Raw genomic sequence first — 16,102 nt, 5'->3', positions numbered from 1 at the left:
TCTAGCTTATCTCTCCACGCTTCAGGCTATCTGCCTTTATTCCTGATGAAGGGCTTTTGCCCGAAACGTCGATTTTGCCTGTCCTCGGATGCTGCCTGAATTGCTGTGCTCTTCCAGCACCACTGATCCAGAATCTGGTTTCCAGCATTTGCAGTCATTGTTTTTACCTCGTTAAAGGTTCTCTACAGCCTAGTTATTGGATTCGCCAGGGCACTAGTCCCAGCATAGTTCAAGTGAAGCTCATCCATTTGGAACTGTTCCCTTCGATCCTAGTGCTAGTGTTAGTGCTGCATGAACTGAAACTCATTCCTACTACACCAAACTTTAAGCAACACATTTAACTCCTAGACTTCATTTACTCTGTACCAGTATGTTTGTGGATTAGATCGAAATCCTGAGATCATTATGTTGGAGGTTCTCCTTTGAGTTTAGCTCCTAACTGTTCAAAATCTTTCAGTAGGATCTTCTTTTCAGTCTTATCAAAGTTGTTACTACCAATAAGAATGACAACAACTGGATCCCTTCTCTCCCATTCCAAGTTTCCCTGAGAAAATGTCCTTAACCCTGACACAAGGAAGGCAACACAACCTTTAGAACACAACTTCCTATCTGCCCAGAGCTGTATCTACTCCCACTTTATACGTTTCCCTTACTACCACTGCTACGACATTCTAATTTTTTCCTGCACTTAAATGGTTCTCTGTGCTCCAGCACACCAAGGAGAGGAAAACCCTGCCCTATATATATAAATACAAGATCAATGAACCCCAAATATGTGGAAAAATGTAGGGACATTGCCACCTACAAAGCTTTTAAAACAGAGGCAACTGATGGAAAGATATCTGGTCAACGTGTGTGTAGAACAACCTTACAGCAAACCATAACATAAAGATGTAGAGCTTACATTTCAAACTCAATTCAATACATAAAATGGTCAAAGGTAGGAACTAAAAGCAAACAAGATGTGTCTGTTTTTGTAAACTGCAACTTAATGTTAAAAAAACTTTTTCTGTAACATGAAACTATGGTGTTCCAGCAGCAGGTACAGAATTGTATGCAGGGGATTTCTACATTTAGGCCTCCGATTCTATAAGTGTTTTATCGAACAGGCTAAACAACAATAAAATCACTCTTTTGGTTCTCTATTGGGAAGATCTTCAAATTTCCTCCATAAAAGATTCAAAATAGGTTTCTTCACTTTGTAACCTTGAAAGCTCAACCTTCAGAAATCAGAGCAATGTTTAAATTTCATTGTCTCTTCTCGACTATTAAATTAAACACAAAATATTGAAAGAAACCAGTACTAGGGTTCTAAAAGATTAAAGGCATCAGGTTACGCCCGAGAGGTCTTGCGTTCTCAACCGCCCTAAAGAATCAGAGCATGTCAAAGTGAGATTCTGCAGAATATTCCTCTCAGTTAGTTGTCCAGAAATGTGAAAAATACCAGGAAGCTGGTATTACAGATTTGATGCAAATAGACAATCAATGAAGAACATTAGTTGAGACTTTTTAGCATTATGTTTACAACTTTTTGGAAAGTTTCCCCATGTCTTGTGAATGCTGATCAATTTTAAGCACAAAGTTAAAGCACACCACAAAAACTGGTCCTTCATTAAAATTCTCACGTGGTTGATGGCTCTTAGAATCAGAATATGAAAAATGCTTCAGACAGTAAATCTAAACAAGTGCTGGCATAATTTATTTCCAGAAATCTCAGTTACAGTAGATGGCAATTAGTAACCAATGATCAGAAAAAGGACAGAACAGTAATTAAGTATACTATTATGAAAGCCACACATTCTGTTCATTTCTTGGCACAAGTCAAATAGATTGTCAGCAGGAAGCAATACTGGTGTTTATAGCTGATGCCCCAAAGCTCCAGCTTCCTTGAAGTCTCCTATTCCTTTGATCTGTTGCTCTATCCCGAATGCCAAAGCTTCCTGTATGGGCTGAGTGAAAGCATAGATTCAACTTCTTTCTTTCCTACAATCTCTGTTTTTGATTGCATTTCACTGGCAAGATTTGTATGCTGTCAACAATCTCTACTGGTCCAAATTACACGTTTCAGCTGCCTATAAATTAAGGGAAATGTTCCCTGGATTTATGCAGGTTACACTAACCGATAGAACGAGAGCCAGACTAGGAATTGAGACTGCTTCAGTTGTTATAAAAGGTTAAAAAGGAAAGTTTGTGGAGGAAAGGAGCAAATCCAGAACAAGATGAACATAGAACCATATTGATCTTTGTGCAAGTAAATGTCAGCCCACTAATCAAAACCAACACTCAAAGAAAAAAACTTACATTTATAAGACCATAAGACCATAGGACATAGGAGTGGAAGTAAGGCCATTCGGCCCATCGAGTCCACTCCGCCATTCAATCATGGCTGATGGGCATTTCAACTCCACTTACCCGCATTCTCCCCGTAGCCCTTATATCATGCATTTCACAGTTCAAGATGTCTCAAAGCACTTTACAACTAATTAAATATGTTTTGAACTGTTGTAATGTTGGAAACACAGCAGTCAATTTTGCACAGCAAGGTCCTAGAACACCAATTTGATAATGACCAGATATCCTTTTTAATAAACTTTTACCTAAGGTTAGGGGATAAATATTGGCCAAGACCAACCTGCCAAGTAACGGCAGGGAGGTTATGCTGGAACTCAATAAAACACTAGTTATTCTCAGCTACAGAATTGTGTGAAGTTCTGTTTACCACATTATTTATAGAAAGAATGTAATGACACTGGCAAGAATACAGAAGATATTTATAAGAATAATGTAAAGATTGGAAAATTTTAAGCCATGAAATAAGATTGGACACTTTGTTGTTTACCGTGGAATAGAGGAAGCAGAGGTAAGATTTAATTGAGCTGTAGAAAAGTATGAGAAGCCTGAGCAGACAGGATAGTAAGGACCTACTTCTCTCAGCAAAAAAGTTAATAACTAGGGCACAAACATTTTAATGTAATCATTTTGAGGAGTTTTGTTTTATCAGGTTGGTGCAGGCCTGGGAATCACTACCTGAGAGGGAAGTAGAGGCAGAACTGTCCATTGCATTTTGTAGTAACAGCATCAAATTGAAAGAATAAGCATATACTTTTGCAAAGTACTAGGCCAGATGATTGGGCAGCAACAAAAAAATGCTTAAACAAAAAGGAGTATGAGAGAAAGCTAGTTGAAACTATAAAAACAGACAGAATGAGCTTCCACTGGCATTTAAAGAGGAAAAAAATAAATAAGCTGGTCCTCTAGAGACTAAGAATACGGAACAAATCATAGCAAATAAGAAAAGGGCAGATGATTTAAACAGATATTTTGTGTCATTGATGTAGATACAGATAGCATCCCAGAAATGAATAATTCCAAATCAGGAGGTGAAAGGGAGGGAGAAACTTTAAACAAATATAATCCCAGGAAAAGGTAATTGAGAAAATTATTATACTCAAAAACTAACAAGTCCCAGGCCCAGGTAGATTTCAACTTAAGTTCTTAAAAGAACTGCTGCTAAGATAGTAGATGCATTGGTTTTAATTTTGTAAAATTCCCTGGGAAGTTTCCATCCAATTGGGAAATAGCAAATGTGATTCCTCTATTCATGAAAGGAAAGAGCAAGAAAAAAGGAAACTACAAGTCTGGCATCCTAATGGTTAACAGAGGCAATCAACGAGTGCATTGATTAAAAGCATTCAAAGCAATGAAAACTACTGGTAGGCCAAAGGATTGGAACTTATTTTAGGAAGCAGCAAATGACTAAAAAACTAAGAAAAAAATAGAGAAAATTGATAATGAAAGTAATTTGGCAAGAAATATAAAATAAAGCAGCAAGAGCTTAGATGGGTACATAAAAAGAAAGCAGCTAAAGAATTATGGGAATCTTGGAGGATGCAGCTGAGAGGGGTCAAAGTATTTGACAAACTAATGGTACGAAAAGCTGACAAGTCATGAAGACCCAATGGCCTGCATCCAAGAGTTTTAAAGAATATAACCACAGAGTCAGTGAAGGAATGGGTCAAAATATTTTTAAAAGTTGCAGGATTCTAGGAGTGTTTGGATTGGGAGGATTGGGAAATTGCTAACCCCTATTCAAGAAGGGAGGGCAACAGAATGTAGGAAACTATTTCCAATAAGGAATCACATAAAAGATTATCAAACAAGATAAAAACTCATAGTATTAGGGTAACGTAAGAGCACAGACTGAGATTGGTTAACACAAAGAAATTAATTAGTACTTCTCAGGTTAGAAAGATATAAGTGGAGGGTCAGAAGAAATAATTCTTCAGCAACAAATACAACAAGTTCTATTAATGAAGGAGGAGGGGGCAAAATGTATTGTATCTAAATTTACTGATGATACAAAAATAGGTTGGAGAACATGTGAAGAGGCATAAGGATTCATCAAGGGGATATGGACAGGTTGAGTGAGTGGGCAAAATCTTGGCAGATGGAGTTTAATGTCGGAAAGTGAGAGGGCATGCACTTTCGTGGGGAGAACCAAAGGCAGCCTATTATTTAAGTGAAAAGAGACTAAAACGAGTGCCGTACAGAGGGATCTTGGTGTTCTTGTGCTTGAAACACAACATTGTAGCATGAAAGTGGAGCAAGCAATTGCAAAGGGAAATGCAACTTTTAGGCCTTTATTGCAAGAAGGTTGGAGTTAAAAAATAGGGAAGTCTGGGTACAGGGTGTTTGGAGTACTGTACACAGTTTTGCTCCCTGTATTTAAAGAAAGATTCCTGAAGGAGGGCTCATGCCCAAAACGTCGATTCTCCTGCTCCTTGGATGCTGCCTGACCTGCTGCGCTTTTCCTGCAACACATTTTCAGCCTCTTTAAAGAAAGATAAACTGGCATTATTAGCAGTTCAAAAAGACTCACTATGCTGATTCCTAGGATGAAGGAATTGACTTATCAAGGACAGCTAAACAGATTAGGGCCTCTATTTGTCAAAGTTTAGAGAAATGAAGAGTGACCTTATTGAAACACCCAAGATTCTAAGTGGGCTTAGGAGGATAGATGTTGAGAAGATTATTTAAAACTGAGATGCAAAGAAATTTCTTCTTCCAGAGGCTAGTGAATGGCTGGAATTCCCCAGCCTGCAGAATTACTGGAAATATTTAGAGAAGGTAGATAGATTTTTGAAATAACAGGGAGTTGAGGGCTGAGGAGTTGGCACAGAACAGGAATTGAGGTAGATCAGCTACAATCTTATTGAAGATCAGGCCTACATAGACACGCGGAAACTAGGAGCAGGAGGAGGTCATTCAGTCCTTCAAGCCTGTTCTGCTATTCACTATGATCAGAAACCCTTGAATGTTAGTGGATAATTATTTATACTTGCGGGCTTACAACAGGTAGAATAAACATTGAAAGCCATTAATTTGTTTTCAGTTTAAATATCAAGAATTGACTTGCATTTGTAAACTTAGAGACTGACAATTTTTCAAGTAGTTTGTAAGAGAATTGACTGGAGTTAGAAACATCTATATTCTGTCTTCTAGACAGGAGGTTATTTTTTCAAAGCAGATGAGGAAATAAGGTACTTCAAGAGAAAAGTTTAGTTTAGGCAAAATCCGGGTAGCAGTCTTTGGTGAGAATTCTGCAGATGATTCCTAGCTAAGAAAGTCTAAGCTCTGATTTTTGTATGAGTGGTCATGTAAGATGGCTACACATAATACAAAAATTGCAGAGAATCAGTTATGTCAAACTTAAAGATTTGATAATAATTACATGGGTAATTTCTCTGTATTTGGATTACTGTAAAGTGATGGTGTTAGGCAATAGATTGAAACCTTATTTTGTAGAAACATAGAAAAATAGCAGCAATAGGTCACTCAGCTGTGTGAGCCTGCTCTATCTTTCAATATCACCATGTCTGATCATCCAACTCAATACCCAGTTCCAGCTTTCTCCTCACGGCCTTTGATTTTTTTAGCAATAAGTACAATGTCCAACACCTTCTTGGAAACATTTAGTATTTTGACCGCAACTGCTTCCTGTTGCAGAGAATTCCATAGGCTTACCAGTTTCTGGGTAAAGAAATGTCTCCTCATCTCAATCCTTGAGATATCAGGACAAAGAGGTGGATAAAGTAGGTAAGGCGGCATATGTTACACACTTGCATTTGCGTAAAGATTTGGAGCTTGGGGCCGGTTGCCGTGGTTGTGAGTATGTTTGCCAAAGTGGGAAGTTGATTTACAGATGTTTTGTCCCCTGTCTAGGAGACATCTTCAGTGCTTTGGAGCCTCCTGTGAAGTGCTGCTATACTGTGTCTTCGGGAATTTATTTGGTTCCATTTCTGCTGCTTCCAGTTGCTGGTTCGATTGTTCATTGTAGTGGCCGATAGATTGGGTCTAGGTCAAAGTGCTTGTTGATGGAGTCCGTGGATAAGTGCCACGCCTGTAGAAATTCTCTGGCTGTTCTCTATTTAGTTTGTTCAATGATCGTTGTATTGTCCCACATTTGTAATTATAGGCATTGAGTTTAAGAGCAGTGATGTTATGCTGGAACTGTTGCTGTTTAAGCCATAACGAGAGTATTGGAATTGCAGTTCTGGAATCCCGATAAAAGGCGGAATGCACAGGACAGGATGCTGAGGAAATTTACCAGGTTGTCTTCTGGGCTGGACAGTTTCAGTTATGAAGAGAAATTAACAATCTTGGGGTTGTTTTACTTTGAGTAAGTAATCGAGAGAGGACATGATTGAGATATTCAAAATTATGAGGGCAAAGACAGGGCAGAGGGTAAGAAACATTTCTTCTTGATGGAGGGATCAATGACTGGGGTGGGGGGCATAGATTTAAGATAAGGGGCTGGAGTTTTAGGGAATATATGAGGAAATCCTATTTTCACCCAAAGAGTCGTGGGAATCTGAAATACGGACTGCCTGTAAGGGAGGTAGAGGTAAAAATCCTTATAACATTTAAAAAGCATTTCAATATGCACTTGCAATGCCAAAGCATGCAAAGCAATGAACCACATGCTGGAAAATGGGCTTAGAATAGTTCGATGATTGTTTTTCCCCAGCATGGGTGCAATGGGCCAAAGGACCTTAACCTATGGTGTAGATCTCTATAACTCAACCTATGGCCTCTCCTGTATGCTTAGACTATAAACCCTAGTCTGGACTCCCTGATCAACAAGGACATCCTTTCTGCATATACCCTGCCTAACTTCCTCCAAAACCAGATCATCCTTCTTTAAATAGGGAGACCAAAACTGCACACACTACTCCAGGTGTGGGATCACCAAAGCCCTATATAACTGCAACGAGATACCGCAGCTCCTGCACTTGAATTCCTTTACTATGAAACCCAACATACCATTTGCCTTCTTTGCTGCCAACTGTACCTGCATGTTTACTTTCAGTGACTAGTGCACAAGGACACTCAGGTCACGATGTAACTCCCCTTTACCCAATCTATCATCATTCTGATAATAATTTGCTTTCCCATTTTTGCTACCAAAGTGGATAACTTCATAGTTATCCATGTTATACTTCATCTGCCATCTATTTACCCACTCACTCAGCTTCTCCAAATCCCACAGCAACATCTCCATTTCCTCCTCACAGTTCACTCTTACACCTTTGTGTCATTTGGAAAATTGGAGATATTTAGTTCCCTCATTCAAATCAATATATACAGTAGCAGCTGTGGTCCAAGGACTGATCTTTGAGGTACCCCACTAGTCACTGTTCCATTCAGCAAAGTAATCATGAATTCCTATTCTTCACTTCCTGTTTGCCAACCAGTTCTCAATCCATGCCCGTATATTACCCCAATCCCATGCACTTTAATTTTACATGTTAATCCCTTATGTCGGACATTATTGAAAGCTTTCTGAAAGTCCAAATGAACTATAGCCACACCCCTTCTCAACCGTGCTAGTTTTGCACTTAAAGAGATTCCGCAATTTCATGTGGCAATGTTTCAGTGAATGACTACGATGTTAGTTGAATAAAATTAACTATCAGACCAGAAATCATTTGGCATCTGGCTTGGTGGTCAGTACCGCAGCCTTACTGCACTAGGAACCCGGGTTTAATTCCAACCTGGGTGAATTGCCCGTAGTGTTAGGTAAGGGGTAATTGCCCGTAGTGTTAGGTAAGGGGTAAATGTAGGGGTATGGGTGGGTTGCGCTTCGGCAGGTCGGTGTGGACTTGTTGGGCCGAAGGGCCTGTTTCCACACTGTAAGTAATCTAATCTAATCTAATCAAATTACTGCGGATGCTGGAATCTGAAACCAAAAGAGAAAATGCTGGAAAATCTCAGCAGGTCTGGCAGCATCTGTAAGGAGAGAAAAGAGCTGATGTTTCAAGTCTAACTGACCCTTTGTCAAAGCTTTATCAAAATGCAGTCACTGCTGTAATGCAGGTAAATTTGCATATAGTAATGTCCTACAAACAACAAGGTGAAGACCAAACATCCTATTTTGTTTGTGATGTCAGTTAATGGATTAAATAAATTGCCAATATACTGGGGACAACTCCTCCGCTGTTTTCAAACAATGTCATGAGATGTTCTAGAGAGAAAAACTGCTTTGCTTTAATGTCTAGCTCAAAAGTTAGCAACCCTGACAGCTTATCACTTCCTCAACACTGCACAGAAGCAACAACATGAATCTTGTGCTTATGTCATTATTGTGGGGTTTGAATCTTTCTTAATCAGAGGTGATGTGGTATGGAAGTACATCATGAAACTGACCTAAAACATTCGACAGAAAGCATGGCTGAAGCTGGATGTTTATTTAGGTAGGAAATTTATTGGTTAAATTAATAATTTACCAGTTAATGATTAAATATTTAGTTATTAATTATTTGAATGAGCAAGCTTGATGGGCCAAAGTGTCTTTTTGCTGCATTGTATGACTCTATAAGAAAATTAAAATATTAAAACTTTTCCTATGTTAGTGTGATTTTCTTATATCATAGTATGCTTCCCCTTCTCATTATATCAACCACTCATTTAACAGAAATACCAATTTCAAAGACAATACAATGTAGCAAATATCATCCCAATTCAGGTTATTGACCTGCTGGGTTAGCAGCACTTCAATTATCAATATACTAGATTGCTATTTTTATATCAGTAAGGTTGAATGTTTAATTAATTAATGGTTAATTTTAAAATGGTACAAAATGCCCTCTCAAAATGCTACCCAATTTTTTTAAATGTCCTGTCAATTCATCCCTATTACAATTGAGAAATCCATGATCTCGGATGTTAATACAAGATAATACATGATCAGTGAAAAGCTAGGAACCATAATAATGTAAAGAGTGCCTTACATAATGAATAAGAGGTCCCAGAGCAATGCCACTGTCGATGCATCTGCCAGTTATGACTATGTCAGCTCCAAGGTCCAGAGCTCTGCTGATTGGTTTGGCACTGTGCAAATATAAATTCAACAAAGTTACATTGGCATATTAGACTAGATTAGATTCCCTACTGTATGGAAACAGGGCGTTCGGCCCAACAAGACCCTCCGAAGAGTAACCCACCCACACCCATTCCCCGACCTTATATTTACCCCTGACTAATGTACCTAACACTATGGGCAATTTAGCATGGCCAATTGACCTGACCTGCATGTTTGAACCGTAGGAGGAAACCAGAGCACCCAGAGGAAATCCATGTGCACATGGGGAGAATGTGCAAGCTCTACACAGACAGTCACCTGAGGCAGGAATAGAAGCCGGGTCCCTGTCACTGTGAGGCAGCAGTGCTGACTGCTGAGCCACCATGCCGCCCCCATTTATTATTTACTCTGATGAGCCAACTTCACTCAAAGCTGAAAACAATGCATTTTATTGATTGGAGATGCCCGTTTTGGACTGGGGTGTACAAAGTTAAATATCACATCACACCAGGTTATAGTCCAACAGGTTTAATTGGAAGCACTAGCTTTCAGAGTGCCGCTCCACCTGATGAAGGAGAGGCACTCCAAAACTAGCTTCCAATTAAACCTGTTGGACTATAACCTGGTGTTGTGTGATTTTTAACATTTTACTGAAGCTTTTTATCTTGTATTCATTGAAATTCAATAATGTAATTGTTTGTACTCAAGCTTATTTAGCAATGTTGTCCAATCAGTCACACTGAATGTTGGACACAGGCTGTTTGAAATGAATCAGTACCCCACCTACAGCGAATAGCCATGGAGACATACTGTTTGATACTATCTGCTGATCTTTGTGATGTCCGGTCTACATACCTAGCATTACACTAACAACCAATTCAAGGTCATCAGTTAGGCTTGCAGTGTTGTACACAACTGTGTACTAGGAACTATGGTAAGTCTCATACCTTTCAATGAGAGTCCAAGTTACAATAGTAAGCTTAGAACAAAAAAAATCATAAAGGCACAAAAAGAAACAGAACAGAACCAGATCAGACCAAAGAACTGAAAAAAAAATCAGAACAGAACCAAATACCAAATAATCAAATACAGAAAATCAAACATAGAATAATAATAATAATCGACAGGTTTGAAAAGGTCTCTGTATATATTTTAAAGTTAGAAGGCAGACGTACACCATACACCACACCACGCACCGCGACCCCCATCCCGGCCTCCAACGCCCATTCGCTATTGGTCAGCAAAGCCAAGCTGTCACTGTGTGATTGGCTGAAGGATGTTGTGAAAGGGTTCAGAAAAGATTTCAAGGATGTTACCAGCGTTTGAGGGTTTAAGCTACAGGGAGGGGCTGAATAGGCTGGGTTTGTTTTCCCGGGAGTGTCAGAGGCTGAGGGGTGACCTTAGGGATTTATAAAATCATGAGGGGCATGGATAAGTCTTTTCCCTGGGGTGGAAGGGTCCAGAACGAGAGGGCATAGGTTTAGGGTGAGAGGGGAAAGATAGAAAAGGGACTGAAGGGGCAACTTTTTTACACCGAGGATATGGGACAAATGCTGGCAAATGGGATTAAATTAGATTAGGATATCTGATCTACATGGAGGAGTTGGACTGAAGAGTCTGTTTCCGTGCACTACATCTCCATGACTCTCATAGATGAACAGGCTCGTGGCTCAATCACAGTTAAACGTTTATGTTTTTGAAACTTTTCAGAATGTTTTCTGTCTGAATAATTTTGCCAGGACTAATAGTTAATTAGAAAATTTTCATTACAGGTAAAACAAGAGTATTGACTTTTGATCAGTTCTTACACACAGATGTGGCTTAGCACATTGCAAATAAAATTCCAATATCTAAAGCGAGCGAACGAGCGAGAGAGAGAGAGAGAGAGAGAGAAAGAAACATTTATGGTTGTCATTAACCATTTGTGATCTGATTTGAATCTTTTTATGAACTTATTTGGTTCTATAATTATTGATTAAACAATTAATAATGTGATCTCTAGAATTATTTTATCTATGGTTTACAGAGTAGTATCAAATGTTAAATATTGTTAATTACAACGTCAAACGTTGCCATTGTTTTATCTATGGCTTACAGAATGTTCTCAAATGTATGCACTAACTACAACTGTTCTATTGTTCAAATGTTGTTATCTGCAAATGTTAGTTTCATTACTTATGGCTTTAGTTGACCTAGGAAAATGTTGTTGTCAGCAATAGTCTTTTACGACTCAATGACCAGCAGCTGTTGGCCATTTTGTGCTTCTCAGTGAAAGCTGGCCTTATCACATATTAATACACAGGGCCCTGTTCTTTGCAGACAGAAAGTGGATGTTCACATATTGCAAGGTCCCCTCCAAGTCACACACCACTCTGACTTGGAAATAGTAACCATTCTCTCAATGTTGTTGATTCAAAATCATGGAACTCCCACTTTAACAGCACTAAGGATGTATATACAGACAGCTCACTACCCCGTACAAAGGCCACAAATTAGAAAACTGGATTTCACCATTAGCGTACTTATCAAAATTTGGTGCGCTTGCTTCATATTCTTTATAATAACTTAGGATAAGCAGTTGCTCCACTGCTGGATGTGATCGTGTTCAAGTGGTATGTCTGGGCAGGGTGTTTGTTTGTGCGCGTGTATGTGGTTGTGGGGGGTGCGGGCTTTTGCCTGTATGTGCGTACATGTGTAGATCTGTGTGGGGGGTGCGAGGGAAGAGAGTTGGGAGGCTTTTTTGTGTGTGGGGGGAGTTGCATATGTATGTGGTTGGGGGAGATGTGTGTGTGTGCATATGTGTGGGAGCAGTTGGGAGGTGAGTTTGTGTGTGTGTGTATATATATATATATATATATATATGTATGTATGTGGTTGGGGTGAGCAGGTTTGCATGTGTGTGTGCATGAGTCTGAATTTGTCAGTCGTTGAGACACAGATGACACTTCCTCATCACAGGAAATTGCATGTAGTCTTACAGATGGGAAATGATTGCACTGCGACCCACAGACAGCTATTTGTGAACAGGAAAATCTCTTATTCTGGAATCTGGAATTGTGAAATGTCCAAAGGACTAAATGCAAAAGGATGAACATGTCTAAAGATGTTAATGCTGGGGATCACATAGCATTGTTGGTGAAGATATTGTAAGGACGTTTCAAAGTCTCAAGAGAAGGTAAAAACTGTTAATGCACTTTGTTGTGAGTTTAAGAAAAAGCGAGCTAAAGGATTTTTAAAAGTTTATTTCACTTAATAGTTAAAGCATTCATGTGCTTAAAGCATAGTAAATAAGAATTAACAGGAATTTCTGTTTGACAATGTTACTGAGGCAATCTGTAGGTAGACAATATCATCTCATATCTTCAGGTGTGTTGGAGAGAAGAAAAAGGACCTTTGAAAACAAATTGAAATGTTAAATGCATGATTAGAACATAATGTGACAATAGATGAACATTTATATAAGCAGCAGGTAAGCTTTCGGAATTTCACATGATTACATAGTAACATAGAATTGAAGGGGTACATCACCGGAGGAGGAGGGCAGACACAGAATGAGAGAATAATTCAGGAATTTGACAAGCTGTTAGATGACCAATAGAGACAGCAGTGAGAAAGGTGAAAGTCCATCAGAAGGGAACAGACACCATTCAATTAGGTAATCGATGGGCAGATGACATAACGATAAAAGCAGTCAGGTTGAAGCAGCAGCAATTAGTCTGGAGGAAATACACATGGTACATTTACAGAGGGGTATGGAAGAGGATGTGAAATGCGGTGGGAAGAACAAGGATTTGTAAAAAGTGCTGATGACATCTGGGAACGAGAGGAAAGGATGGTAGCACCACACTGTACTCAGCATCATCTCACAATCTATACCATAGAAATGAACAGCAGAGGAGGGGGGCCATCCCAGAGAGGATGGACAGATGCTGGTGCTGGGCAGACTCACAGCAAAATACTTTCAGCAATACCTGGGAATCTGCCCAACGTAACTCAGGAAGATCAGTCAATATTTGCAGGTTACATCAGCTCAATCCAAACAGGCAATGGGGACAGTTAGAAACTGTTTTCAAAGGGGTTCTCCTACCAAGTCAGGAGCAAACAGCTCAGTGGTTAGCACGGCTGCCTCATGGCACCAGGGACCCAGGTTTGATTCCACCCTCAGGTAACTGTATGTGTGGAGTTTGCACATTCTCCCCGTGTCTGCGTGGGTTTCCTCTGGGTGCTCTGGTTTCCTCCCACAATCCAAAGATGTGCAGGTTAGGTGAATTGGCCATGCTAAATTGCCCATTGTGTCAGGGAGGCGTAGGTTAAGTGCATTATTCAGGGGTAAACATAGGGTAAGGAGAATGGGTCTGTGTGGGTTACTCTCTAGAGGGTCAGTGTGGACTTGTTGGGCCGAAGGGCCCGTTCTCACACTGTAGGGATTCTATATTGTCTGGTTATTATCGACCAATTTACTGGGAGAAAGGAAGCCTATCTCTAACAAGAGTGTTTAGGAACAAATATTGCTTGAATAACAGTAGAGAAGTAATCCCAAAATGGGGAATATCATTACAGATGGATTCAGGTCAGAGAACACATTTTACAGAATGGTGGATTAAGGATTGATGAAGTTACAGCAAGTAATTAAGAAGGTGCATGGAATGTTGGCCTTTACTACTAAGGAGTTTAAAAATAGAGTAGACTTGTTACAACAGTACAGCATGCTAGTGAGGTTGCACCTGGAGTATTGCGTACAGTTTTGGACCTGTTATTTTTACAGACTGGACATACTGGCATCAGAGGCAGTTGGAAAGAGACTCAATAATCTAATTCCCGACATGAAGAGGTTGACTTGAGCATAGTTAAATAGGTTAAACTTTTATTCGTGAGAGTTTAGAAGAATGAGGCGTGATCTGTTGAAATATACAAGATTCTTGCCAGAGTAGATGGGGAAATCTTGAATGAGGGGACGTAGTTACAGAATAAAGGGACATTAATTTAAAACTGAGACATGAGGGAATTTATTGTCTAAGACAGTAGTAGATATCAGGAATTCTCTATCCCAGAGAGTTGTAGACCCAAAATAACCAAAATTAATAAAATGGTAGATAGATCTGAAATATCAAGGATTTGATCCCTATGACAAGTTTGAGAGATAGACAGGAAGCTGGAAGAACACAACAAGCCAGGCAGCTTCAGGAGGTAGAGAAGTTAACGTTTCGGGTGTAACCTTTCTTCAGGACTGGGGATGGGTGTGGGGGCAGTTGCAGGTAAAGGGGTAGGCGGGGGCAAGGTAGTGAAGTGGGGATATGTGAAAATAGGTAGAAGATGAAACCTGATTGGTCAATGGGAGGAATGAATCTGGTTGGGAGCAGTAGCAGGGAGGGGAGGGCTGGGAAGGGAGGTTATTTGACATTGGAGAACTCAATGTTGAGTCCTCCAGGCTGTAGGGTTCCCAGGCAGAAGATAAGGTGTTGTTCTTCCAATAGGAGCTGTGATTTGTTTTGGCAATGGGAGGGGGCCAAGAATGATCATGTCAGAAAGGGAGTGGTTAGGGGAATGGGCAGCGACTGGGAGGCCGAGTTGGCCCATGTAGAGAAGACCACATCAGGAGCACCTGATGCAGTAAACTAGGTTGGAAAAGAGTCCTTCTAGCACCGGGCCTCTCCAGCCCAAAGCGAATAATGATGACACAAGCTTGAGAGAGGCAGAATGGCCTACTCCCGCTTTTATTTCTTAAGTCCTTATGAAGTTTGCAAGTTCCTGCGAGTCAAACAAAATTTCATGCTCCCACCACCCCAAGATCTTAAGTGTTGTAGACAATCAATGACTATGAGAGAGAGAGAAAAAAGGTCATGTAAGGGAATGGGAATGAGAGAGAGAACGTGTCAGGGAAAGGGAGCAAGAGAGACAATGTGTGGGTGAATATGAAAAGAGAATGTGGGAGTGAATATGACAGAGCAAGAATTAACGAGGGAATGTGAAAGAGAGAGAATGGGTGAGGGAATGTGAGAAACAGAGAATGTGCGAGGGAATGAAAGTGTGTGCAATTCCTCATAGAGAATGAGACAAGAGAATGTGCAGGGGACAGGAGGGAGAGACAGAAAGACAATGGGGGTGGGGGGGGGAAGAGAGAGAGGGAAGAAGGGGGAGAGAGAGAAAAAAATGTGAGAGAGAATCCAGTTTAATTCTCAATCTCTGGATTTCTGTGCTCACTTTTCCTATGATGAAAGGGAGCAGAGAGTTACAACTGTGAATAGTAGAATGTGTGTTGAGGTTGGAATGAGCAGTTTTGAGGAGGTCTCTGTGAAGGATAACTGTGCAGGCAATTGAATGAGGGTCAATGTGGAGTGTCTGCTGAAATGAGGGCTGGAGGGGGCAGCTGGAGAAAAATGAATGTGTCCCCTATAAGATGTGTCAGTCAGAGAAGTGCTATTCAAGAGAAGACTAGGATGATGAGACAGTGGTGATTATTAGTTGTGAGTGATAAGACACTTGCCTTTACACACCTTATGAAGTGATTAAACTTCTGGCAGCAATTATCCAGATCTTCAGCATCACAGTCCTGCTGCTTATAGCCTCTCCCATATTTAGCTACATCGGTTTCAAGACTGACTGGTCTTCTCAATAACAGAGGTCGTGTGTGATTGGAGAGGGAACCCAGATGAGGGTTGGTAATATCATGGCTGGTTAACAGCAAAGCTGAAAATGTGTTGCTGGAAAAGCGCAGCAGGTCAGGCAGCATCCAGGGAACAG

At 40.2% G+C, this 16,102-nt stretch overlaps 1 protein-coding gene across 6 annotated transcripts in view; it reads right to left on the bottom strand.

Annotated features, from left to right (window-relative positions):
• The window catches only part of LOC122553709, a 117,131-nt gene that overhangs the window by 79,970 nt on the left and 21,059 nt on the right, over nucleotides 1-16,102 (bottom strand). For 3 of the 6 annotated variants that reach the window (XM_043697935.1, XM_043697947.1, XM_043697968.1), the window contains one exon: nucleotides 9,291-9,390. The exons of 1 other annotated variant lie outside the window; for it this stretch is intronic. In XM_043697935.1, coding sequence (XP_043553870.1) covers nucleotides 9,291-9,390 — 100 coding nt within the window. Of the gene's footprint in view, nucleotides 1-1,660; nucleotides 1,950-9,290; nucleotides 9,391-12,588; nucleotides 12,753-16,102 lie in introns of those variants that run through there. 2 more of the 6 variants (XM_043697958.1, XM_043697974.1) reach the window with 2 other exon arrangements.

This window comes from Chiloscyllium plagiosum, chromosome 1, assembly GCF_004010195.1.
Source record: "Chiloscyllium plagiosum isolate BGI_BamShark_2017 chromosome 1, ASM401019v2, whole genome shotgun sequence".
Lineage (NCBI taxonomy): Eukaryota > Metazoa > Chordata > Chondrichthyes > Orectolobiformes > Hemiscylliidae > Chiloscyllium > Chiloscyllium plagiosum.
This window is presented reverse-complemented; position numbering and strand designations above follow the sequence as displayed.